This window comes from Schistocerca nitens, chromosome 5, assembly GCF_023898315.1.
Source record: "Schistocerca nitens isolate TAMUIC-IGC-003100 chromosome 5, iqSchNite1.1, whole genome shotgun sequence".
Classification (NCBI taxonomy): domain Eukaryota; kingdom Metazoa; phylum Arthropoda; class Insecta; order Orthoptera; family Acrididae; genus Schistocerca; species Schistocerca nitens.
In genome coordinates this window covers 113,529,339-113,557,338 of record NC_064618.1, presented here as the reverse complement: position 1 = coordinate 113,557,338, position 28,000 = coordinate 113,529,339, and the positions used below count along the sequence as shown (strand labels likewise).

General features: G+C 41.6%; 1 protein-coding gene across 1 annotated transcript in view; it reads left to right on the top strand.

Annotated features, from left to right (window-relative positions):
* Window positions 1–28,000, top strand: part of LOC126260301 (carboxypeptidase B-like) — a 157,877-nt gene that overhangs the window by 20,316 nt on the left and 109,561 nt on the right. The window contains exons 2-3 of the mRNA XM_049957625.1: window positions 6,448–6,553; window positions 21,419–21,721. Coding sequence (XP_049813582.1) covers window positions 6,448–6,553; window positions 21,419–21,721 — 409 coding nt within the window. The remainder of the gene's footprint in view (window positions 1–6,447; window positions 6,554–21,418; window positions 21,722–28,000) is intronic.

The window sequence follows — 28,000 nt, the reverse complement described above, 5'->3', positions numbered from 1 at the left end:
CGCCTACCACAGTACTACAAGTTTATATGCCAACTAGCTCTGCAGATGATGAAGAAATTGATGAAATGTCTGATGAGATAAAAGAAATTTTTCGGGTAGTGAAAGGAGATGAAAATTTAATAGTCATGGGGGACTGGAATTCGAGAGTAGGAAAAGGGAGAGAAGGAAACATAGTAGGTGAATATGGATTGGGAGTAAGAAATGAAAGAGGAAGCCGTCTGGTAGAATTTTACACAGAGCATAACTTTATCATAGCTAACACTCGGTTCAAGAAACATAAAAGAAGCTTGTATACATGGAAGAATCCTGGAAATACTAGAAGGTATCAGATAGATTATATAATGGTAAGACAGAGATTTAGAAACCAGGTTTTAAATTTTAAGACATTTCCAGGGGCAGATGTGGACTCTGACCGCAATCTATTGGTTATGAACTGTAGACTGAAGAAACTGCAAAAAGGTGGGAATTTAAGGAGATGGGACCTGGATAAACTGATTAAACCAGAGGTTGTACAGAGTTTCAGGGAGAGCATAATGGAACAATTGACAGGTATGGGGGAAAGGTATGCAGTAGAAGAAGAATGGGTAGCTCTGAGGGATGAAGTAGTGAAGGCATCAAAGTAGGTTAAAAGACGAGGGCTAGTAGAAATCCTTGGGTAACAGAAGAAATATTGAATTTAATTGATGAAAGGAGAAAATATATAAATGCAGTAAATGAAGAAGGCAAAATGTTATACAAACGTCTCAAAAATGTGATCGACAGGAAGTGCAAAATGGCTAAGCAGGGATGGCTAGAGGACAAATGTAAGGATGTAGAGGCTTATCTCACGAGGGTTAAGATAGATACTGCCTACAGGAAAATTAAAGAGACCTTTGGAGAAAAGAGAGTCACTTGCATGAATATCAAGAGCTCAGATGGAAACCCAGTTCTAAGCGAAGAAGGGAAAGCAGAAAGGTGAAAGGAGTATATAGAGGGTCTATACATGGGCGATGTACTTGAGGCCAATATTATGGAAATGGAAGAGGATGTAGATGAAGATGAAATGTGAGATACGATGCTGCGTGAAGAGTTTGACAGAGCACTGAAAGACCTGAGTCGAAACAAGGGACCGGGAGTAGACAATATTCCATTAGAACTACTGTCGGACTTGGGACAACCTGTTCTGACAAAACTCTATCATGTGGCGAGCAAGATGTATGAAACAGGCGATATACCCTCAGACTTCAAGAAGAATATAATAATTCCAATCCCAAAGAAAGCAGGTGTTCACAGATGTGAAAATTACCGAACTATAAGATTAATAAGTCATAGTTGCAAAATACTAACGCGAATTCTTTACAGACGAATGGAAAAACTGGTAGAAGCCGACCTCGGGGAAGATCAGTTTGGATTCAATAGAAATCTCGGAACACGTGAGGCAATACTGACCTTACGACTTATCTTAGAAAAGACATTAAGGAAAGGCAAACCTACGTTTCTAGCATTTGAAGACTTAGAGAAAGCTTTTGACAGTGTTGACTGGAATACTCTCTTTCAAATTCTAAAGGTGGCAGGGGTAAAATACAGGGAGCTAAAGGCTATTTACAATTTGTACAGAAACCAGGTGGCAGTTATAAGAGTCGAGGGCATGAAAGGGAAGCAGTAGTTGGGAAGGGAGTGAGACAGGGTTGTAGCCTCTCCCCGATGCTATTTGTATATTGAGCAAGCAGTGAAGGAAACGAAACACAAATTCGGAGTAGGTATTAAAATCCATGGAGAAGAAATAAAAACTTTGAGGTTCGCCGATGACATTGTAATTCTGTCAGAGACAGCAAAGGACTTGGAAGAGCAGTTGAACGGAATGCACAGTGTCTTGAAAGGAGGATATAAGATGAACATGAAAAAAAGCAAAATGAGGATAATGGAATGTAGTCGAATTAAGTCGGGTGGTGCTGAGGGAATTACATTAGGAAATGAGACACTTAATGTAGTAGAGGAATTTTGCTATTTGGGGAGCAAAATAATTGATGATGGTCGAAGTAGAGAGGATATAAAATGTAGACTGGCAATGGCAAGGAAAGCGTTTCTGAAGAAGAGAAATTAGTTAACATCGAGTATAGATTTAAGTGTTAGGAAGTTGTTTCTGAAAGTATTTGTATGGAGTATAGCCATGTATGGAAGTGAAACACGGACGACAAATAGTTTGGACAAGAAGAGAACAGAAGCTTTCGATATGTGGTGCTACAGAAGAATGCTGAAGATTAGATGGGTAGATCACATAACTAATGAGGAGGTATTGAATAGACTTTGGGAGAAGATGAGTTTGTGGCACAACTTGACAAGAAGAAGAAACTGGTTGGTAGGACATGTTCTGAGGCATTAGGGGATCTGAAATTTAGCATTGGATGGCAGCGTGGAGGGTAAAAATCGTAGAGGGAGACCAAGAGATGAATACACAAAGCAGATTCAGAAGGATGTAGGTTGCAGTAAGTACTGGGAGATGAAGAAGCTTGCATAGGATATAGTAGCATGGAGAGCTGCACCAAACCAGTCTCAGGACTGAAGACCACAACATCAACACATCCTTTGTGTCACTGAGGATATAAATTTGGGTTACTTCACAACTGAAGCAGTTAATAAAATTAGTGTAAGTTTTGTTTCAAGAGTAAATAATAACCCAGAAATAATTACTTCATTTGTACTCAATGTAGTGTAGCATGAAAGACGGACCACTAGTTGCCTGTGTCCAGCCTGATGTCAGCAAAGGGCTGTATCTCTAGCCGGCCATGTTTGAAACCAATATCTCCAGGTGGTGGCATTCATTTCCAGGTGACTGTGCAATACTGTTCAACTCGTCGTTAAACTGGTTGTAGTATTTACTGTACGAGATTCCCTTGCTATCTTGTGCAGCACTTAGTTGCACCGAAAGATGTGTGAAAGCAAGTAGTAGTCTGTTACAAACATAAGACTGTTTCAAGAATACAAAACAGTGCGAAGAAATGTTTTCTGATGAAGCCAGTGAATTTACAGTCTGATGGTAGGAATGATGTCGTTACCAAGCAGATGTGAATGTCATTCTGTTTGAGATAATCGATTCATGTCTAAATACTACGAAGTGAATGGTAAGGATAAAAGTAAAAAAGAAGTCTTGGATCACATGAAGTTGTTAAAATTTACAATTTATTAATCAGGTGACCAGTTTCGATCATGGCACGATCATCATCAGACCTTTAAAAGTCTGTGAAAAGAGTAATACAGAGATTCAGAGGACAATACTTAGGTATAAATGTAAACAATGTAATTAATGTAAAATCCGATTCGACATCTACCCGTGATCATGGTTTGAGAGTAAAGCGAGGAGTGACTGACAGTAAACATACCTTACCAACGGACTTCCACTGGAGGTTAAGTAGTGGAGGTTCCGCCCACTTGACGTAATTTACAGCGTTTCCTTACAGCGTATGACATAATTTCGTAAAAATATTGCAGTAAAGTGTAATTATTATACATATAATAGCAAAAATATATAGATAAGAGACGATATGTAACTTATGCAACGCAAAATAATTTGATTAACGGTGGAGAATCGAGTAATATCCCATACCATAACGTATTTCAGCGTGGCCTGCTCTCTGTGGTAGGTTGCAATAGCTACACATGGTCCAAAGATGTCTGACAGAACGGAAAGTGGTTATCTAGCAGATGAAAACTGAATCGATACAGACTGTAATTATCTAACCAGACCTGATAGATAGCAACAGATGACGTTTTTTCTTATAGAAATGTAATAAAACATTTGACATATGTTGAAGAGGAAAATCAAATACTTCCTGTCAAAACAGCCGTGCAAGCAATGAAAGCTAAGCGAATTTCAGTGCAAGAAATACAGAAATTAAGTGAAGAACTGTAATTCTGTTGCCTGCTAAAAGGAAAAAAAAGTGTCAATACAGTGTACTTTAAGAAGGTGCTCGCCACAGGTCGCAAAAAATGTCGTTATTCACTGAGTAAACAGCTATTGGTTACTGTTTCAGCTGGCCATATGTAAAAACGATGACTGTCACGTTAATATTGAAGAAATTAGGTTAACTGCAAAAGTAACTTACGTCGTTTTCAGAACTTGATTTCAGCTACAAATGATAGAAAGTATATATGCTTGCTCCACTTCGCGCATCAACTCTGCTGTCTGGCCCCTGTCGCTTGACTCAGTGCAAGTGCAGTCTAAATTACCTACGGTCAAACGAAAAGAGCACCTATCAATCGGATTTTTGTAATTGTTTTATTTATGACACGTAAAGTTGAGAACTCAAATATTAGTCTCTGCAAGCAGTTCTATCAACGTTCAAAAATTCTCGAAAAAATCGACTTTGGAGATTCCTCAGGAACTTTAATTAAAGAGATATAAGGCCATTTGCATGACGCACCGCACACTTGAAGTTAGCTGGCTTAAGGACCGACACCACAAATGTACACGTCATTGAAGTGAATTCATTGGCATTGAAGCCCCGGTAATGAAGGTGACATGAAGGTGATGGTGTTAAGAAGATCTGTCTACTGTGTTGATGGTTTAAGGAAAAACTAGGAAAACCATTTTGTTAGTTGATGACAGATTCCTTCAAATTATTTAATGGCAAAACGATAAATACTTCAGTGCTTGGTAGTAAATAGAGGTTTAGTTAACGATTATGTAAAAGGTTTTAATAGAGTTATTTCACTGGAGGTTGTCACATGTAATGTAGAAGAAACACAATTTGTAAAGCAACAAACATGATACTGAATAAGAAAAATAAAATTCACCTAAGTAAAAATAAACTCAGTAGTATTGGGAATAGTGACAAGGTAAGCAGTGGACTGCTGGTTTGAATCCCACTATGGTCTATCTTCTGTTCAGCTTTTTCGTTCAATTCGAATACAACAATTTAGATAAAAAGTCATCAAATATATGCCAATTAACACATATCTGTCTTTTGCTATAAAAATTGATATATTCTTGTCTGTAATTACATAATACACACATTGCAAATATTAATCCTTAATTACCAATATTTTACAAGAAATCGTTAATTAAGTTTGTCTGAATTAAAAATATGTTACAAATGAATTAACCATGTTTTATAAAATATCGATAATTAAGATTATTTATTTGCAATGAAAACTGGAATTTTGTGTGCAGTATGTAATTAGAAACAGGAAGACATGCAATTTTCATATAAAATCATGAATAATTAATTGGCATACATTTGATGATTTTCAAATGTAAATGCTGTAAATTGAAGGAAAAAAAGAATGAAGACCATAAGAAGACTCCAACCAGAACTATTTTCTGACCTTGCCGAGTGATCCACATGACGAATTGTAAAAATCGCCTTAACTTTACTACATTAAACATGTTTAGAAAATTTCAAAGTCGATTTTCTTGAAAACTTTTGATAGTTGCACAGAACTGGCATGGCAGACTGATATTTGAGTTCTGACTTTAACGTACCATAAATATAAAAAAATTACAATGCTCCGATTGCAGGGTCGTCTCCTGATAAGATGAGCACTGACTCGCTCCATCAGATGAACTCACTGGCTCTCTGCCCCACTGCACCTCTCAGTTGGCAGTGTGGGACACAGTGGCGGCGAGCAGGCGGGCGAGTCCGAAGGCTGACGTCACCGGCTCACCCCACAAGCAGAAGTGTTTGTCATCGTTCGGGGATGTCGAAAAATGGAAGGTCGCTGACTTGGCAGAACTGTACGCAGTAGCTGGTCCACCGTTACGGCAGGTGTCTAAACGTCACAGATAACTTTGTGAAGAGCTAGATTAACGATGTAAGCTTTTTATATGTCGCGTAAAAACGGCGTTAAATATGTCAGGGTTTTCTTGATAAAGAAATGGTAATAACTCCTGAAAATATCATCATATTATTCTAACAATGGAAAATACAGGATGGAATGTAACAATATTATGAGAAGGAAAGTTGCTACGCACCTGATAGTGGAGATTCTGAGTCGCAGACAGGCACAACAAAAGACTCTCACAATTATAGATTTCTGCCGTTAATGCCTAAGTCAACAATAGACAGACATACGCCCACACCAACACACACACACACACACACACACACACACACACACGCGCGCGCGCGCGTAGACGACAGCAGTCTCAGGCAACTGAAACCACCAGTTTCAGTTCAGTTGCCTGAGACTGTAGTCGTGTGTGTGATTTGCGTCTACGCGAGTGTGTGTGTTTGTGTGTGTGTGTGTGTGTGTGTGTGTGTGCGCGTATGTCTGTCTGTCTGTTGACGAAGCTATAATTGTGAGAGTCTTTTTGTTGTGCCTATCCGCGACTCAGAATCTCCCCAAAATGGTGAGTAGGAACTTCCTTTGTCATAATATTGTTTCATTTCATCATATTATTCTTTTGCACAAAGTTGTTTTAAGACAGTTTGCCTGTGTTGCAAATGCCAGCATTACTTTTCGTTCCAGTGTTCTGCAGAGAGAGAGAGAGCTGAACCACCAGCAGGTGAAGACTAGGACTGCTGTTGGTGGCGAATCACGGATATCGTTCACGGAATACCACCGCTACGACGAGGTACCCATTTCTATTAACTGTATTATGAGAAATGACAAAAGGTATTAAATAATGCTACTCTTCACGAGAAGGCAGGCTTTCTCAGATCACTTCATTGATGAATTCTTCTCTGCTTATCAGCTCAGTCCTGGCAATATGTTGTCACAATGCTTCGATGTCTTTTCCTACTCATCATCTTGGTGTGAAGTGCTGGGAGCATGTCCCATCGTTTCTTTACAGCTTATACCCGCTGGACTGCCAACTCTCCACCAACTGGGAGCTTACAAGTATCAATCACAGATCTTAATTTGAGAGAGAAACTTTTTGAGAATGTAAGTTTGGAGCAAGGTACAGGGTGTTTCAAAAATGACCGGTATATTTGAAACGGCAATAAAAACTAAACGAGCAGCGATAGAAATACACCGTTTGTTGCAATATGCTTGGGACAACAGTACATTTTCAGGCAGACAAACTTTCGAAATTACGGTAGTTACAATTTTCAACAACAGATGGCGCTGCGGTCTGGGAAACTCTATAGTACGATATTTTCCACATATCCACTACGCGTAGCAATAATATGGCGTACTCTCTGAATGAAATTACCCGAAACCTTTGACAACGTGTCTGGCGGAATGGCTTCACATGAAGATGAGATGTACTGCTTCACCTGTTCAATTGTTTCTGGATTCTGGCGGTACACCTGGTCTTTCAAGTGTCCCCACAGAGAGAAGTCACAGGGGTTCATGTCTGGCGAATAGGGAGGCCAATCCACGCCGCCTCCTGTATGTTTCGGATAGCCCAAAGCAATCACACGATCATCGAAATATTCATTCAGGAAATTAAAGACGTCGGCCGTGCGATGTGGCCGGGCACCATCTTGCATAAACCACGAGGTGTTCGCAGTGTCGTCTAAGGCAGTTTGTACCGCCACAAATTCACGAAGAATGTCCAGATAGCGTGATGCAGTAATCGTTTCGGATCTGAAAAATGGGCCAATGATTCCTTTGGAAGAAATGGCGGCCCAGACCAGTACTTTTTGAGGATGCAGGGACGATGGGACTGCAACATGGGGCTTTTCGGTTCCCCATATGCGCCAGTTCTGTTTATTGACGAAGCCGTCCAGGTAAAAATAAGCTTCGTCAGTAAACCAAATGCTGCCCACATGCATATCGCCGTCATCAATCCTGTGCACTATATCGTTAGCGAATGTCTCTCCTGCAGCAGTGGTAGCGGCGCTGAGGGGTTGCCGCGTTTGAATTTTGTATGGATAGAGGTGTAAACTCTGGCGCATGAGACGATACGTGGACGTTGGCGTCATTTGGACCGCAGCTGCAACACGGCGAACGGAAGCCCGAGGCCGCTGTTGGATCACCTGCTGCACTAGCTGCGCGTTGCCCTCTGTGGTTGCCGTACGCGGTCGCCCTACCTTTCCAGCACGTTCATCCGTCACGTTCCCAGTCCGTTGAAATTTTTCAAACAGATCCTTTATTGTATCGCTTTTCGGTCCTTTGGTTACATTAAACCTCCGTTGAAAACTTCGTCTTGTTGCAACAACACTGTGTTCTAGGCGGTGGAATTCCAACACCAGAAAAATCCTCTGTTCTAAGGAATAAACCATGTTGTCCACAGCACACTTGCACGTTGTGAACAGCACACGCTTACAGCAGAAAGACGACGTACAGAATGGCGCACCCACAGACTGCGTGGTCTTCTATATCTTTCACATCACTTGCAGCGCCATCTGTTGTTGAAAATTGTAACCACTGTAATTTCGAAAGTTTGTCCGCCTGAAAATGTACTGTTGTCCCAAGCATATTGCAACAAAAGGTGTATTTCTATCGCTGCTCGTTTAGTTTTTATTGCCGTTTCAAATATACCGGTTATTTTTGAAACACCCTGTATGAAACGAAAATGAATCATGGGCTGTGGAAAAATTTGGAAAGAAGACTACCTAATTGTTTGCTATGTTGCTTTACGGAAGGGTTCTAAAGGATCTCCTTGGAACGAAATATTCAGAAAACACTAACTAGAAGAAGTGATGGTATGTTATTTATTTGTTTTACTTATTGGATCTGATCAGATTAGGACCTTCAGCCAGTCTCACTCGGAACCAGAGTTACATTTAGTTACCTGACAAATCACAGTAATTTTAATGTGATAAAATCAATAAAATGCTTTTAACAGAATTACAAATGATTGAAATAACACTAATGAGATATAGCTACCAGTGTTAGTACTAGTAGTACAACTACTAATGTTGCTAGTTGGGTTGCTAATGTTGGGGTGTGGATCAGAGCAAATAAAATTTCTTCCACTGATATTTCGGCCGCATATCTTCTCATTCTGAGGATGGCTGGACGACACGTGGCCGAAATACCAGTGGAAGAAATTTATTATTGCGGCTGCATGCCCGAAATTTAAGGGAGTATTCATTACGCCGCAAAAAGTTGAAAATAAACATTACTAATGTTGCTGTTACTACTGCTAGTAATAATAACGATAATAATAATAAAAACAATATTAATAATAGTAACTGATACAAAATGTATTTATAGATGTATAAAAGTTACATTTTCTGAAACAGCGAATTGTAAGGGAGAGAAAATTAGGAAGACAGCATCTCCTAACAGCATTATAAAATGAGCAAAATCTTATTGGAAGAAAGGATACTTACAAGGAGACATTACCAGATGTAAGTAAGCGATTTTGATTAAATTTACCTTATCTGTAGAGGTGTGAAAGTAATGCAGTACAAATTTTTGTTTTTACCCAATTAAGGGGTAAAAAACGCCCCAAAATCTAATTTGGAATATCATGTTTCAGGCGAATATCTTGTAAATCATTATTTATAAAAATGTGTTTCACATAAAAGCTAGATGTGATTAACATTGTTGAAAACTGTGTAATCAACTTTTCTAATAATTTGTAATTTTTCAAAATGCCCAATCACTATGAATTCATTTTGAAAAATGAAAACTTTTATTGCAACATAAATTAAAGAAGAATGCACATAACATACACCCATGTGAAATAAGGTTGGTTTTGAAAATATCATTTTTGGGAAATTAGCTGTAGGCCCTACACAGCGTGCTGAACGAGAATTTTCCAAATGCATAATTAAATTATCTAAACATTCAGTATTATTCTGATGGTTTATCTTGGGTTTCATCTTTGAAATTGATGTTTTATGTTTTACATCTATGGATTTTGATTTTTCGCTTACCTTTTCACATATGTGTACTTTTTTAACTGAAAATAATAGTAAATCACTACTATGGTAGAAAATCATGGCAGTAGTAATAATCTGGAAAGAAAAGTTTGAAACATAACTTTTTAACACCATGCAAATAAAACAAACGCAATATCTTCACATGAAAGGCATGATGGACATCACAATATAAGCTAGATTCAGTAGGATTCTCAAATTTTAGTTGGTGTTCCCCTAAAAATCATGATTTGTACGAGACATTTTTCAGTGCAGTTTAAAACCTTGGTGAAGGGAATTACTTATGTACTAGTGACTTTAAAGTGGAGTTAACATCATAATCATTCAGTAAAACAGGATCGGAAAATCTTCTCACCAACATTGAATGTCCTATAGATACCACTGTTGTACCCATCTCATCCAGACTTCTGGGATTGGCAGATGAACAGTTTCCTTGACTACAAGTATGATCTTTGGTTATAGATAAAATAAAGGTGGTTGCACGCTACATACATCCATGAAGAATAAAGTTGATTTCTGAAACATAGTTTTAAAATAAATTGATGAGAATTTTTACTGAGAATCCAAAGGTCTCTTTTTGAAGCCCGAAACGGAAGAAAAATATGGTAAACTAACGTCTGTACTCGTGAAAAGATATTTCAGAGAGGTTTTCTTACCCAGTCTGTATTATCGTTAGATTCTTGAGATGAACTGTGTGAAAGAAAGCACAATGTGTACTGCTTATTTTCCAATAATTATCTTTCAGAAACCAACTTTATTGCGCATGGATGTATGTGGTGTGCAACAACTCTTATTTTATCTACAACTAAAGATAATTTTCATTTATCGTGATTTAATCGGTATTCCCTCTGAACATAACATTTGAAATTACATTTTGGAGTGCGTTTTATCCCTTAAAAGTGAAACTGGACAAAAATGAAACAATATGTATTGCATTAGTTCGACCCTTCTACACACCCACTAGATTTTATTAAGATTGTTGGTTTATATCTGGGATTGTTCCTTTGTCAGTTGTAATTTGGTAATGAGTGAGTACAGGAATAGACGTATATACGCTACTGTTGCTTTAGCATATATGTCGTGAACCATCTTTGGAATCTGCAGTTGTCTGATATAATGAGAGAAATCATTCAAGAGTCTGAATCCTGCTACTCAAAAAGTGTGGTAGGATTGGTAGGTTATTGGGGAATAACTCCCACAGACTGTACTACTACCATAGTAGTGATTTACTATTATTTTCAGTTAAAAAAGTACACATATGTGAAAAGGTAAGCGAAAACTCAAAATCCATAGATGTAAAACATAAAACATCAATTTCAAAGATGAAACCCAAGATAAACCATCAGAATAATACTGAATGTTTAGATAATCCACTGAGGTGATAACAGTCGTGGGATGAACGTATTACGGAATATCACGTACACAGGGTATAAAATGGCAGTGCATTGGCAGAGATGTCATTTGTACTCACGTGATTCATGTGAAAAGGCTTCCGACATGATTAAAGCTGCTCAACAGGAATTAACAGCCTTTGAATGCGGAAATGTTAGAGTATTCAATTTGACGATATCCACAGTATCAAGAATGTGTCGAGAATACCAAATTTCAGGTGTTACATTTCACCGTAGACAACACAGAGGCTGACGGCCTTCACTTAACAACCGAGAGAGTGGCGTTTTACGTCTATTCACCCATACACAACTCCACAGCCATCGTTCACCCCTGTCATCTATGCCCCTTGATGCCCCACACTTGCCTCGGCGTCGGTTCTAAGTAGTGTCATTTTGCCATGCATTGTGTACTTCAAACATGGTGGCAAGCGAACAGTTTCCAAACTTAGTCGTTTCGTAAGTGCTTCCATCCTTGGCTGGAAAGCCAATAATGGCTCTGGACTTCAGATATTCCCAAATTGCAACAACAACTGGTCTGTTATCTGTAGCCCCCAGCACGCATTATATACCCTCCACTGCTAGTGCTGCCACCTGCCATTTATAAGTAGATATGGAACATTGACATCGATCATAGGCAATGGTCACATTAATGCGACTTGACCATGTATAAGCGGTTATAGAGTTTTAGTTTAAAATAAACGTTATTTGCGAATTAATTGCCATACTCTTTACCATTTGCAAGTCCTATAAGACACACTATCCATGAAAGCTGTATGGGTGCAATGAAACAAGTAATGGTTACTTATTTTTTTGTTGTTGTTTGTTTGTTTATAGTTTAATTTTTCACTTTCAGCTCAGACAGAAACATATTCATGAAACACACGTTGCTTCAAATTACAAGGTGAATGATATTAGTGTTGCCACCATAAAATTAGTTGAAACTTATCGTGATTGACAACTGCACTTTGACGCCGATGGTGACGTCACCATGCCTGCACTGTTCATTGCTGCTGCGCTGGCAAGTTACACTGAGTGGGACTAGCCCATGTCATAATAAATTCATGCTTGTTGGCTTGTTATCTAAATCCAACGACGCAAGCCGCGCTCATCAATCTCCAGTGACTAATGAAATGGCCCACTGCACCTTCTCCGAAACTATAGTCCTAATCTGGCAGTGGCGCTACATTACCCCTTCCATGGAGAAAAAAAATGGTTCAAATGGCTCTGAGCAGTATGGGACTCAACTGCTGAGGTCATAAGTCCCCTAGAACTTAGAACTACTTAAACCTAACTAACCTAAGGACATCACACACATCCATGCCCGAGGCAGGATTCGAACCTGCAACCGTAGCGGTCGCGCGGTTCCGGACTGTAGCGCCTAGAACCGCTTGGCCACTCCGGCCGGCTCCATGGAGAAGGCCCAGCCTTTCCAATCTTCCTTAAGCTTGGTTACCAGTGGTGTGTCGTATATGCAACACAAGTTCACCTTGCAAAACACATGCTGGTACAATTTTCGCTGCTCAGAGTCCGCATTTGTCTTCAGCACTAACATGTTAATGCCTCCTTATGCCGTTTAGTTGTTTCTGCCCAAATTAACACACCATTTGTTGCTCTAGAAATTTCATCACTTTGTGTTTCTTTCTTACATTCTGTCAAACGATATGTGCTATATACTGTAGTTTGCAAACGTTTGCTACCTACTTGTCTAAAATCAGATACTATAATTTTACACCACATTCACGATCATGTTCTAGGAATCCACTTTTCCAGAGTCTGTATTACAGGTAGATCGGTCTGGTGGGTGGCCCCACATCTGAAATAGATGAAGGCTGTGCAAAGCACAGGTTGAGTAACTTCGGCGCTAGTTATTGCAACACTCAAGATCACTGTTTCTCGGCATCACCTTTCCTGATATCGTTTAACATGCTGCATCTATTGTTCAACAGATTCGCCCTTCTTTTTTCGGCTATTAATTGGTTCAAGGAATGTATAAGGTCTGTTTTCCATGTATGTTTCTGCTTAGGGAGTATCCCCAATGGCTTATCCGGCCAGTAAATCCGCAATAGTGTTATCTTCAGTTGAACATCCCAACTCATAGTGGCTGTTAGATGGAAATGGCCCTGTTACGTTGCATTCTGTCTCGTTTATCGACAATCCATTATCTTTCAGTTCCAGTTGTCTTGCCTCATGAGCCCTCCTTGCTCATAGCAACTTGCTACTGCTAACATCTGAGTCACATGAACTATACATATTGTAAATTTCTATCTTTGAAATTGTTGCAGTTCTTCCTCTGTTGTCACTGCATGACTCTCTTCCCTTTCAGATATCACCAATACACCACCTGTCCTCACCTGCGCAACTTTTCCTATGGTTTCCACTTTCATCAGATAGGAGTGTGTGATGTACCGCTTAAAATGCGCATGTCTACCTCACACTAGGACCATAACTAGCAGTCTGCATCTGTCAAAACACGAGACTGAATAACCCTTATTCCAATGAAAAATTAATACATTCACTATTAACATTCTACTTCCAGTACCACACACATAATATCCTAAGCAATCATCAAAAACAAAATAAAAATTCACCTTCTACTTCCTTAATCTCAAAGCGTTTGGTGCTCTTTACACAGGTTCATGTACACTTCCCCGTGTACTGCCTCACTTTTTCCTTTTTACTTTCTCCTTTGGTTCCACTCTTACTTTCATTGGGATCGACACTGGGGCACCTCTAAACCGTTGCAGATGTCTAACATGCACCGCCGCCGACGTTGTCGGTAAATGTAGGATAACACTGACTCGCAACATGGTTTCTATTACCTGGTACCTCACCACAGATTTATTTGTCTTGCTTTTTGGTGTATATGGACCAAACAACATCAACGCTGCCACCCTCTGTTGTGCAGTAACCTTCCCACAAATTTGACAGCTTCCTCCTGTATCTCAAATACCGTGATGTTCATCTTATATTCACTTCTACACCAATCACACAGTTCCCGTGAACTCATGGACTGACTCCCCATCCTTGCCTCTATGACCGGTTAAATTTCGCGTCTGTAGCACGTCATTTCGTGTTGTAGAAATTTTAATAGCCAGTAGTGTAGTTCATAATTTCTTCACATGTAACAAACAATACAAGTCATTTATCAAGTCTGACATGAAGTTTGTTTTCTTACCTATAGTCATCGTTTCTGGTACTACATACTTCAGTATTTACCTATCGACCATCACCTGTGTGACTTAATTGCATGCTGGCTTATCATAGATATGATCTCGTTATAGCAAGAGAAATGATCAGTCACTGTCAACAGAAAACAATTCTGTGTTAGAGTCCAGTTAAATGGTCCTAACACATACACTGAAATAATCGCAAACAGTCTTCAAGGTTCTAGCAGTCTCTGTAATGAAACATTCTTATGACTCGATTCCACACACTGCACTCACTGCCCACAATTCTTCACCTACTGATACACATCTTTTCTTCCTTTCCACTGTTATTCTTCTACTATCCTACACTTTGTTGCACTGCATCCTCCACGTCCAGACAACACACAATCATGGACATCCATTAGAACTTCTTCTTTTCTCTTTGCTCGTGCGAATACTTGAGCCATGCATGGCTCGTGTTCGTGCCATATGTCATTTGACGTCCTGATTGTGCTGTACTACCACCTCGTTATGTTAATTTCAATTACTGGTGTCACCGAGTTGCCGCTTTGCCTGCCCGTGAGCGGCAGCAGCGGCGCTTTTCGATATAAGCCCTCGCATATTATCTTAGCTGACTGCTATTTCTTCCCGGTTGTCATGTGTTTGGAGTATGTTTGGATCTGCCAGTGAGTTGGGTGGTGCTAGCAGTGCAGTTCGGACCTGGCAGTGTTTGACTTAGGACACGGCAGGGGTTCAGTTAGAGCACGGCTGCAGTGAGGTCTGGACAGCCAGGACTCACCCAACGGTTGCCGATACATATCACTTGAGTGCGGACCACCTTGGTCAGTCGTCGATTGGTCGTCTTGTCGGATGACGTGTATGTTGGCCGGCAATCGCTTATGGGTTGCATGCGTGTGCCGACTCGTAATTCATTCTTGTCATTGCACAGTCGCTGCCGTTAGTATTGTAAACTCCTTCGTGCAAGTGTTCGTGAAACTGTGTGTAGCTTGTGACGTCGACTACTCAGTTATTTTAGTGCCTCCTCTGTGCTGAAGTGCGGCAGTTGGTCAGATGGAGTGGATCAGTCAGGAAATCTCGCGGCCCAGTGGGCCTGGCCTGCTGGCTGTCTCAACGCAGTGTCGGAGTGTGTGGCAGCTGTTCCGATTGCTATGGGGTTCATGGCTCACCGACCCAGGACATGAAATTTGAGTCGTGATTTAATTACCGAAGCCAAACTGTTCACATTGAGCCGTTGGTTTTCATGGTTGGCTGGTGGGGATATTCCCGTGAGCAGCAGCGAGAGTTCAAGTTGGCGAATGTTTGGCCACCATTCAGTGGAGTTAAACTGTATTTTGGTTATTTGAAGTCCAAGTGCACCGGTGGAATTTTCTGCCTTGTGGCCGTTAGCGTTCCGATTACCTGCCCTGGCCGCTGACGTAAAATTCAGGCAGTGTCCTTTCCTCACCGTGTTGTTGCTGTCCAAATCGTGTGTGTAGTGTTGACAGCTTACGCATACTTGGTTGTGGGGGCTACACCTTTTACTTTTTGGCTTTATATTTCCTTGTGCACTGGTCAGGTGGAAAGTAGGTCGTCTTGTCGGTGGGTCCATTGACTGTCTCTTGGTTGGGTTGTGGTGGATCGCATAAAGTTGGGCCCACTAATTGTCTCCCCTAAGTGAACATTAATGTTTCAAGTGCAGACTAACCCCGGAAACTCCTGAGCGCCGCTGGCTATACTGCCCTTTGTTATTGGTGTTTGATTGTGTTTTTTAATGGTTTGTAGCGGATGGTTTGAATTTAGTATGCTTTCAGTTGGGTTTTAAATAACGGGCCTTCATCCAATTTAAAACTGAAAGTACCCTACTTGTCAAGTCTTGCATTGTTCTGGCCTTCAGCCTCTTTAAAAATATGTTTTGGATAAAGCTTTGGGCCTTCTCCCTTTCGAAAATTTATTGTAGTTGTGTTTTTCAATAATGGGCCTTCAGCCACTTTAAAATTTAAATTCCTTACTTGTTAAATCTTAGATTGTTTGTGCTTTCAGCCTGTGTAAAATATGGTTTAAAGATAAAGCTTTGGGCCTTCTGCATACTAAAAATTATTTTAGTTGTTTTAAGTCTTCGGCTTTCAGCCGTTTTTAAATTAAAGTCTGTCTTTCAAGTATCAGACTGTGTGGGGCCTTCAGCCTAATTGAAGGTAAGACCCTCTGCCTTGTGTTTTTAAGAATTAAGTTTACCTGCAGTCTTAATTCATGGGCCTTCGGCCGTCTTCATATTAAACTTGATTGCTTTGCAAGTGTTAGATTTGTTGGGCCTTCAGCCAAGTTATAGAACTTATTTACTTGAGGCAATCTGCCTTCTAAATATTCTGAGTCTGAATTTTAAGTTAATGGATTTCACCCGTTTTTAAGTTTAAGTTCAAATGGCTCTGAGCACTATGGGACTTAACATCTATGGTCATCAGTCCCCTAGAACTTAGAACTACTGAAACCTAACTAACCTAAGGACATCACACAACACCCAGCCATCACGAGGCAGAGAAAATCCCTGACCCTGCCGGGAATCGAACCCGGGAACCCGTTAAGTTTAAGTGCTTGGGCCCTTAAGGGATAAGGTAGTGTGGCCTATTCAGCCGATAACTAAGCTAAAAAAATTTTTGCTGTATTTTTTGGACAACTAAATAAAGTTACATGTGTTTGAGTGTAACTGACAGCCCCCTTTTGGCCCTGTTCGTCCTGCGGATTTTTACCTTGCACAACAGAGTGTCACACATGCTCAACTGTGGTTGCTTCCTGCGCTGTCAGCATTCTGCACCACTGGCCATCCAGCAAGGGTCCCACTCAGTACTTGCACTACTGTTATGTCTTGTTTAATGCAAATGAATTCCCATGTTTATTTCCTCGTTTGTGAACTACTTCATAGTGAAACCCGCTGAGCCTTAGCACCCATCTTGTTAGTCTGCTGGATGGGTCCTTCAGCCAAAAAAAAAAAAAAAACATTTTGGAGCAGCATGATCGGTCACCACCTTAAACTTCACTTCCTCCTGTAAAGGTAACACCAAAAATACATTACTACATATATAAAGTGAAGCATTCTCTCAGCATGTTCGAATAATTTCTCGGGTCATATGAATATTATCTTGTCTTGATGCAAAAGCAATTGCGTGTTCCTCACTAAAGATCTTATGACTCAAAACACACGCCAGAGCATGATTTATGCATCACAGGACCTTTCTCTGAAAATTTGGGGACACCAACACTGGACTCAATTTCGAAACTCTCTCCAGCTCCTAAAACCATTCCCTTTCATTGCACCATCTGCACAAATGTCACACCCTTTTTGAACAGCTGCAAGAGTGACCGCACTATATCAGTGAATCCATTTACAAATTTTCTATAGTAAAACTGACAATAGCTTTTTACTTGTCTTTGGCACTGGTAAATCTGGCACTGCCTGTATCAGTCTTGCATCCATTCTCACCCCATCTCTACTAATCACACGGGGTAAGTATCTTGCTTCCTCTAACATAATGACACGTGTCTATATGATGCAGGCTGCAACCTCTTAAATACTTCTCTCAGACGTTGTCTGTGTTCTTCCACGTCCCTTGAGAACACAGTTATATAGCCAAGATAATGCTGACGCTGATGGAGCTTCAACCCAAACAAATGGTCAATAAACTCAACCAGAGTGTGTTGCAAATGGCGAGGTATTTTGTATCGTTTGTAGTACGGTGGTGCTTCATTTTCTGTCTGAATTCTGTATAAGGTAACACGCTTTGCAGGCAATGGATTTTGAGGAAAATAGAAATCCTCAGATTCCAACTATAGCTCCTCCATCAGTGTAATGCAGTCTTAGAGGCATACTGTAGCTGTTTATGGCTTACACCTTCTGTGCGTCAGTCCCCCTCTCCAAAATTTCCACGTTTGCTATCAACATCCCCTTCTGTCAACTTTACTTATTTGGCACCATAACTGTGAATATTTATAGTATTCCGACTCTCCTTCTCCCGCATACATACAGTACTCCATTTAACCAAACAACTCACTGAATTCTCTCTTGCAGTTATCAGCTGCTTGCTTCCCTCCCGTCCACCCATACTATCATTACCATAATGTTGTTCATAAACTATATCACCCCTTTTCCACCATCATTGGTGGCACTGCTGAACATGCCCACAATTGTAAGACTTCAAATTTGCAGAGAATACACCACACTTACCAATAATACCTATCGACACATCAGTCTCCTCACACTCCATTGCTGATCTCACAGCCGAATTAAGATCCTTAGGCGCCCCTGTGTGCAGCCCCTCGACATATCTGGTAATAAATCCCATATGAAAGCATCAATGCGTCCTCTGCTCGGCCTCCTGCAGTAAAACTTTATTCATTTCATCACTCTGAGTCAGTTCATATGTTTGTACATTCACTTTATTTATTCTCTCAGCAAAACTTTCGACAAATTCCTCTTGCATATTAGTAATAGCGCTCATCTGTTCCCAAATGAATCGCTGTTCTGTTTCTTACACCTCTGCAGAAGCTCCTTTCTGAATTGCTCGACCGTATCTTCATTGTTCAACTCTTATGTGCATCTAACAAAGATCTTTGCATCTCCTGTTAAAAGAAGCTTTGGTACCTGCAATAAATGGTTGGCGGACCAACCACTAATACTCGCTGATGTTATCCGTTCCTCCATGAACATCAAGTCCTCAGACGGCCGTATTTTCACTCTCCGTTTCGCTACCTCATTAACCAATGTCTGAACTGCCTCCAGCCCAGGAACACCTTGCGTCTCTGACTCTGCATTGCAATAACTTTATCCTTCATTCATACACAATACAAATACAAATAACTACCAACTGAAAAAAAGAAACCAGTTCATCTTGTGCCTTATCATCAACCATACACGGCTTCACAACATGTCCAAGACGATGACACATGAAACAAGTTGCAGATAAAGACTGTGTGGAATGCCCAAGCAGACTACACTGTGAACACCTCACAGGTTTTAAATAATGCTCTTTGCCGTTGTCACGAAATTCAGGCACATCAGCCTGGTTGCCTGGTCTAAGCAAAGTAACCCCCATGTCTTGATGATACTCCTTCTTATATCCCATGCCTGCCACACATATAGGAAGTAACAGTTGCTCCACTCGCCCTGCCACGCCATGCTGATACTGCAGATCGGGGTCCAGGATGGGTGGAGGCCCAGTGAAGGCGACATCAGTAGATCTGACACCACTATTCCTGAGCCTGGGATTCGCATGTTGTGAGGAGGCTGACTGACTGAGGAGTGAGACTGGATGGCAGTCCAGTGAGACCCAGGAAAAAGCGGCTGTGTTCATTAACACTTTATTTCCAGCTTATACATTGGTTCTGCGGTGTGGTGGGGAGGCGTTCACGCTCCTGCCCCCCCCCCCCCACCCCACCCCCCTCCCGAGTAGGCTGGTGGTCAGTCAGCAAGTGGCTAGCGTCATCCAGCTGGCAGAAAGACATGTTGGCACCCTGGTTTACTGACGTCTGCGTTTGATAGCAGGCCCACGGCTATGCTGCATGTGCCACAGTACCGATATCACCGGTGCCTACGAGAATCTTGCAGGCGTTGTCCTTCTACGATGAATTATTGTACCCAAGTGGCCAAGAAGAGTGGCAAGAGATGTGCTCACCGCATTGTCAGAAGGTGGCTGCTGTATCCGGGATGTGACCCACTGGCTAGTCCGTCTGCTGCAGGAGTGGATCACCAGGATGGCTGCTCTGTTGGCCACAAATGCAGTGTACAGACTTAGTGCAGTAAGCTGCTATCCCGGTGGAAACTCGAACCTGCGACTGTGGTTGGTGGCTCTGTGTCGCCTCTTCGGCTGGCGTGGCTCCTGCGTCCTGGACTGTGACACAAAACCAAGATTTATCTATCTTATCAGATTACAGTGCACTTGTTGTCTCAGTGCGCCGATCCTGGTCATGTACTCAGCAAAACCACTGGAAACATAATGGAGGCATCACCTGGCTTGCAGTGTGCATTAGCGCTACACTATTAAGTTATACCATTAAAGGCTAGCCTGCCTCACAATACTTTCGCATGGTCATTGTCTTCACCCAAATTTTGACAGACCGCACTCACTGGCCCCTGGCTGCTAATGCAATGTTCCATCGCACTTTCCCATAAATTTTGATCTAACAAAACTAAATTTACTATAAAATGGTACCTGTTGTAGGGCGTATATGTATGCAATAGGATTTTGTCAAAGGAGTATACTTTGAAAGTTACCGACGTATTTGTGTTCACACTTTTATTAATTAATATTGAGTAAAGCATTGTAACAATATTACAAAAATGCTGAGTCGCAGACAAGTACAACAAAAAGGCTGTCACAAATAAAGCTCTGAGCCACTAAGGCCTTTGTCGACAATAGACGTAGACGCTCACACACACACACACACACACACACACACACACACACACACACACATACACACAAACGCGACTGCAGTATCAGGCAACTGAAACTACACTGCCATATTGTTACATTCCATCCTGGGTTTTCCATTGCTTGATTTGAGTAAAGCATTGCATTTTATGTGCTACTAGTTGACTGACTCGACGTAACTTGAGCTTCTCTTTCGACTGTGATAACTCAACTGCTAAAACTCTGTTTCTTCAAGTGTCTAAAACAGTGGAGCAGGCTTGGAGAAATTAGCTCATAGAGGATGATACCACCTCCTCTCTGCCCTCCTCTCCACCAAAGCAATAATCTCACCACGAGTGAAAGCCATTTCTGATTTCTACAAAATTTAGGAGGCCCCTGACACTAAACGTAACTTCTCAGAATGGAACAAACAGCAATAATTTGAGTCACTAGGTGACCAATACAAGCAAAAATATTGGTATGAGAATTGACGAACAGTTTCAAGTAATTTGATGTCGTAGACGTAACTGTCTGTAAAATTACGTCAGAATTAACTTTTAGTACGTGAAAATTTTGGGTATCGTGGTCAAATGGCTTTCAGTCTGAAACATTGGATTCCATGTCAATCGACTTTTTAAGTCGATGTTCGGGCGATGTAAAATGAATGGTGACTCAAAGGGAATTATATTGTCCCCTCTAAATGCCCCAGTGTACTCTTACAGATCCGGCAGTACCTCTCAGACCTGGCATCGAACTATCCCAGCTTGGTGACGGTGCAGTCCATAGGCCAGACGTACGAGGGCCGGCCCATCGATATGATACAGGTGTCGTCTGGAACTGGCTCCGCACCGGTGATCCTGGTGGACGCGGGCATCCATGCCCGCGAGTGGATCGCGCCTGCAGCAGCTCTCTACGTCATCCAGCAGCTGGTCGACAACGCGACGCAGAGCGCCCTCGCAGACAGCATCGACTGGCACATCATACCGGTGCTCAACCCTGATGGATACGAGTACACCTTCACAACGGTAATGTACCGGTAGGGCCGGTGTAGCTCTCTGATTAACAGTCATCATGAACATACACTACCTGGCAGAAAATTATAGTGAATTACGCAGAATGGGAAGACGAGGTGGAAAGGAACTTCTTTAAATTGATCTAAACTTGTAAATACTTTGACATGACCTATATCCTTGTAAAAAGAGATCTTGGGATGATTAAAGCTACTACTATTACATATTCAGATGGACTGTGGTATTATTTCAGTGATTACAAATTCGATTGAGATTTGCAAAGAAGTTGGGCAGTATGAGCCCACTTATCAGTGGGGAGAGAGGCCGTTGCTTACGGCATGGATGCGTGCCCCGATTCTGTTGCGAAGGGCGTCATGAAGCGGTCGTTTGCCCTTCTGGCGCACAACTGTTGTAAGTGGTTACTGGTATCCTGGACACAGGCACTGGGACTGAGCTGATGCCACACATGCTCTACTGAGGATCTCACTGACCACTAGTGTGCTCCAACATCACACAGCCATACCGTGGGGCCACGCGTAATGTATGAATGAACATTGTTCAGCTGCGAAATGGTATGATGATAATGTCATGTGAGAGAAAGCACGTGAATACGAGACGTGGTGTCACAATTATTTTTGTTTCTACTTTTTCTATTACTTCTTATTGTTGTTTGACTGTCGCTAAATCTGATTATGACACATCGAAACCCATCCCTTAGTTTATCTAAGGTGCACCACCTTAGATAGGTGATGTGGACAAGTGCGAGGTGGCCCCTATCATTTATACACTGGCGGTAAAATAGTTCAGCACCAAGATGGAACTATGTCACATTCACCATACTTGGCACGTGTGTTTCTATATGTGAAAGATGATGTCTATTCACATTTGGCAGCAGTCGCATAAGAGTGCCACTAAGAGGATGCAAAGCTGGTTGGCTAAGAAAGAAACTCAGTAACGGTCATGAACATTAATTACCTTTGAGAGTGGATGCTGTGAGTTAATATTAGTCGAGAATGCCTTTATGGCAACAAAGACGCAGTCATCGACACCTCACTGAGTTTGAACAAGGTCGTTTTTTTTGGTCATCAGTCTACTGACTGGTTCGATGCGGCTCGCCACGAATTCTTTTCCTGTGCTAACCTCTTCATCTCAGACTAGCACTTGCAACCTACGTCCTCAATTATTTGCTTGACGTATTCCAATCTTGTCTTCCCCTACAGTTTTTGCCCTCTACAGCTCCCTCTAGTAACATGGAAGTCATTCCCTCATGTCTTAGCAGATGTCCTATCATCCTGTCCCTTCTCCTTATCAGTGTTTTCCACATATTCCTTTCCTCTCCGATTCTGCGTAGAACCTCCTCATTCCTTACCTTATCAGTCCACCAAATTTTCAACATTCGTCTATAGCACCACATCTCAAATGCTTCGATTCTCTTCTGTTCCGGTTTTCCCACAGTCCATGTTTCACTACCATACAATGCTGTACTCCAGACGTACATCCTCAGAAATTTCTTCCTCAAATTAAGACCGGTATTTGATATTAGTAGACTTCTCTTGGCCAGAAATGCATTTTTTGCCGTATCGAGTCTGCTTTTGATGTCCTCCTTGCTCCGTCCGTCAATGGTTATTTTACTTCCTAGGTAGCAGAATTCCTTCATTGACTTCGTGACCATCAATCCTGATGTTAAGTTTCTCGCTGTTCTCGTTTCTACTACTTCTCGTTACCTTCGTCTTTCTCCGATTTACTCTCAAACCATACTGTGTACTTATTAGACTGTTCATTCCGTTCAGCAGATCATTTAATTCTTCTTCACTTTCACTCAGGATAGCAATGTCATCAGCGAATCGTATCATTGATATCCTTTCACCTTGTATTTTAATTCCACTCCTGAACCTTTGTTTTATTTCCATCATTGCTTCGTCGATGTACAGACTGAAGAGCAGGGCCGAAAGGCTACAGACTTGTCTTACACCCTTCTTAATACGAGCACTTCGTTCTTGATCGTCCACTCTTAATATTCCCTCTTGGTTGTTGTACATACTGGATATGACCCGTCTCTCCCTATAGCTTACTCCTACTCTTTTCAGAATCTCGAACAGCTTGCACCATTTTATATTGTCGAACGCTTTTTCCAGGTCGACAAATCCTATGAAAGTGTCTTGATTTTTCTTTAGCCTTGCTTCCATTATTAGCCGTAATGTCAGAATTGCCTCTCTCGTCCCTTTACTTTCCCTAAAGTCAAACTGATCGTCACCTAGCGCATTCTCAATTTTATTTTCCATTCTTCTGTATATTATTCTTGTAAGCAGCTTCGATGCATGAGCTGCTAAGCTGATTTTGCGATAATTCTCGCACTTGTCAGCTCTTGCCGTCTTCGGAATTGTGTGGATGATGCTTTTCCGAAAGTCAGAACGTAAGTCGCCAGACTCATATATTCTACACACCAACGTGAATAGTCGTTTTGTTGCCACTTCCCCCAATGATTTTAGAAATTCTGATGGAATTTTATCTATCCCTTCTGCCTTATTTGACCATAAGTCCTCCAAAGCTCTTTTAAATTCCACTATCTCTTCTAAATCGACTCCTGTTTCTTCTTCTATCACATCCGCCAAATCTTCACCCTCATAGAGGCTTTCAGTGTATTCTTTCCACCTATTTGTTCTCTCCTTGCATTTAAAAGTGGAATTCCCATTGCACTCTTAATGTTACCACCGTTGCTTCTAATGTCACCAAAGGTTGTTTTGACTTTCCTATATGCTGAGTCTGTCCTTCCGACAATCATATCTTTTTCGATGTCTTCACATTTTTCCTGCAGCCATTTCGTCTTAGCTTCCCTGCACGTACTATTTATTTCATTCCTCAGCGACTTGTATTTCTGTATTCCTGATTTTCCCGGAACATCTTTGTACTTCCTCCTTTCATCAATCAACTGAAGTATTTCTTCTGTTACCCATGGTTTCTTCGCAGCTACCTTCTTTGTACCTATGTTTTCCTTCCCAACTTCTGTGATGGCCCTTTTTAGAGATGTCCATTCCTCTTCAACTGTACTGCCTACTGCGCTATTCCTTATTGCTGTATCTATACCGTTAGAGAACTTCAAAAGTATCTCGTCATTCCTTAGTACTTCCGTATCCCACTTCTTTGCGTATTGCTTCTTCCTGACTAATGTTTTGAACTTCAGCCTACTCTTCATCACTACTATATTGTGATCTGAGTCTATATCTGCTCCTGGGTACGCCTTACAATCCAGTATCTGATTTCGGAATCTCTGTCTGACCATGATGTAATCTAATTGAAATCTTCCCGTATCTCCTGGACTTTTCCAAGTATACCTCCTGCTCTTGTGATTCTTGAACAGGGTATTCGCTATTACTAGCTGAACTTTTTACAGAACTCAATTAGTCTTTCTCCTCTTTCATTCCTTGTCCCAAGCCCGTATTCTTCTGTAACCTTTTCTTTTGCTCCTTCCCCTACAACTGCATTCCAGTCGCCCATGACTATTAGATTTTCGTCCCCCTTTACATACTGCATTACCCTTTCAATATCCTCATACACTTTCTCTATCTGTTCATCTTCATCTTGCGACGTCGGCATGTATACCTGAACTATGTTTGTCAGTGTTGGTCTGCTGTCGATTCTGATTGGAGCAACCCGGTCACTGAACTGTTCACAGTAACACACCCTCTGCCCTACCTTCCTATTCATAACGAATCCTACACCTGTTATACCATTTTCTGCTGCTGTTGATATTACCCGATACTCATCTGACCAGAGATCCTTGTCTTCCTTCCATTTCACTTCACTGACCCCTACTATACCTAGATTGAGCCTTTGAATTTCCCTTTTCAGATTTTATAGTTTCTCTACCACGTTCAAGCTTCTGATATTCCACGCCCCGACTCGTAGAACGTTATCCTTTCGTTGATTATTTAATATTTTTCTCATGGTAACCTCCCCCTTGGCAGTTCCCTTCCGGAGATCCGAATGGGGGACTATTCCGGAATCTTTTGCCAATGGAGAGATCATCATGACACTTCTTCAATTACAGGCCACATGTCCTGTGGATACACGTTACGTGTCTTTAATGCAGTGGTTTCCATTGCCATCTGCATCCTCATGTCGTTGATCATTGCTGATTCTTCCGCCTTTAGGGGCAATTTCCCACCCCTAGGACACGAGAGTGCCCTGAACCTCTATTGTCCTCCGCCCTCTTTGACAAGGCCGTTGGCAGAATGAGGCTGAATTCTTATGCCGGAAGTCTTTGGCCGCCAATGCTGATTATTTATCAAAATTTAGGCAGTGGCGGGGATCGAACCCGGGACCGAAGACGTTTTTGATTATGAACCAAAGACGCTACCCCTAGACCATGAGGTCGTAAAGGGGTACAAAAAGCTGGATGTTGCTTCCTCAAACTGCAGAAAGACTTGACAGGAATATCGTCACTTTACATGATTTCTTGCAGTGATGCTCATGAGAATGTACCGTCGAAAGAAGACCGGGCTCCGGACAGCCATGTGGCACTACTGAGAAGGAAGTCCATAGTGTTCAGCGTGTGACTCTGGCCCATCGTACTGCAACTGCAGCAATTATTTGTGCAGTAGCTGGTACCACAGTGAGATAACGAACTGTTACAAGTCGGTTACTGTAAGGACAGCTCTCAGCTGACACCCTTTAGCTTGCATTCCACTGACCACAAACCATCGCCATTTGCGACCTGAGTAGTGTCAAGAGAGCCCAGTGGAAGGGATAGTCGGGGACTGTTGTGCTTTCTGACGAAAACTGGTTTTGCATCGGTGTTGGTTACAAGGAGACCAGTTGAGGTCGTACAGTCTACCCGATTGCCTGATACACACCTGGACCTACACCCGAACTTATGGTCTGGGGTGCGATTTCGTACAACAGCAGGAGCACTCTCTTGGTTACACCACGCACTCTGGCTGCAAATGTGTATGTCAATCTCGTGATTCACCCTGTCGTGCTGCCTATCATGAACAGCTTCCCAGGGAGTGTTTTCCAACAGAATACCGGACGCCCACATACCGTTGGTGCAACCCAACATGCTCTTCAGAGAGTCGACTTATGGCCTTGGCCTACTCGATCACCGGCTCTTCTGCAGTCGAGCGCATATTGGACATCACTGGACGACAACCACATCCAGCATCATCCACAACCAGCATTAACCGTCCTTGTTTTGACCGACCAAGTGCAACAACCATGGAACTCCATCCCACAAACTGACACCGGGCACCTGTACAACACAATGCAACACGTTTGCATGCTTGCATTCAACATTCTGGTGGCCACACCTGCTATTAATAGACGAGCATTTCGTGTTTCAATGGCTTATCTCGCGTTTATGTTCACCTGCGATCTTGCAATATTAATCACTTAAATATGTTACCTAGACAAATCTATTCCGCAATTTCATTACTCTACATTAATTTTTTTTCGCGTAGCGTTTTTTTTTTTTTTTTTTTTTTTTTTTTTTTTTTTTTTTTTTTTGCCAGTATACATGAGGTCCACCCATTGTTGCATATCTTTCACGAAACAGAAATAAAAGTGTATCACAGTTAAATATCTGTCTTCAGTAATTATAAGACCAAATTTTATGGTGATCGTGGAACGGTTAATGCTAAGATAATCTTCAGTGAAGGATTAGCACGGTGAGGCACTAAATGAATGATTGTCCACATCCGTCTTATAGCAGGCACACAGCTCGTTCTACTTACGCCACATCGATGATGGCAGTCATACAGTGAAAATATGGCGAGAAAGAATACTTGGTATTGGTTGCGAAACAACATGGACGCCCCTATTAGTTATTTGAACACCATGAACTTCAGTCTTTCTAAGACCAGCACTTAGCGGGAAATAGTTATCTCTCTCATTAACCCCTAATAAACAAGCTTGTCTCTTACGAATATTAATTTCTCTCTCACAAATGCAACATTAGTTTCAGAAACAAAAATTCAAAGCGACTGCTTCCGCCTGAGAGGTCACGATCACGTTGTTCTGGGACTGTGATGGTGTGATTCTGATCGATGTGATGCCAAGAAGCGGTACCGTTAATTCAGAAGCATATGTCAACACACTAACAAAACTCAAGACGCGCTTCTGTCGACTTCAGCACCACAGCAACCCAGGAAATGTTTTTCTGCAATGCGTTAACGCTCGGTCCCACACAAGTCTGAGGACTGCTGAATACATCGCAAAACTGGGTTGGACAGTGTTACCCCATCCGTCCTACATCCCTGATCTAGCCCCCTCGGACTTCCACTTGTTTGGGCCATTGAA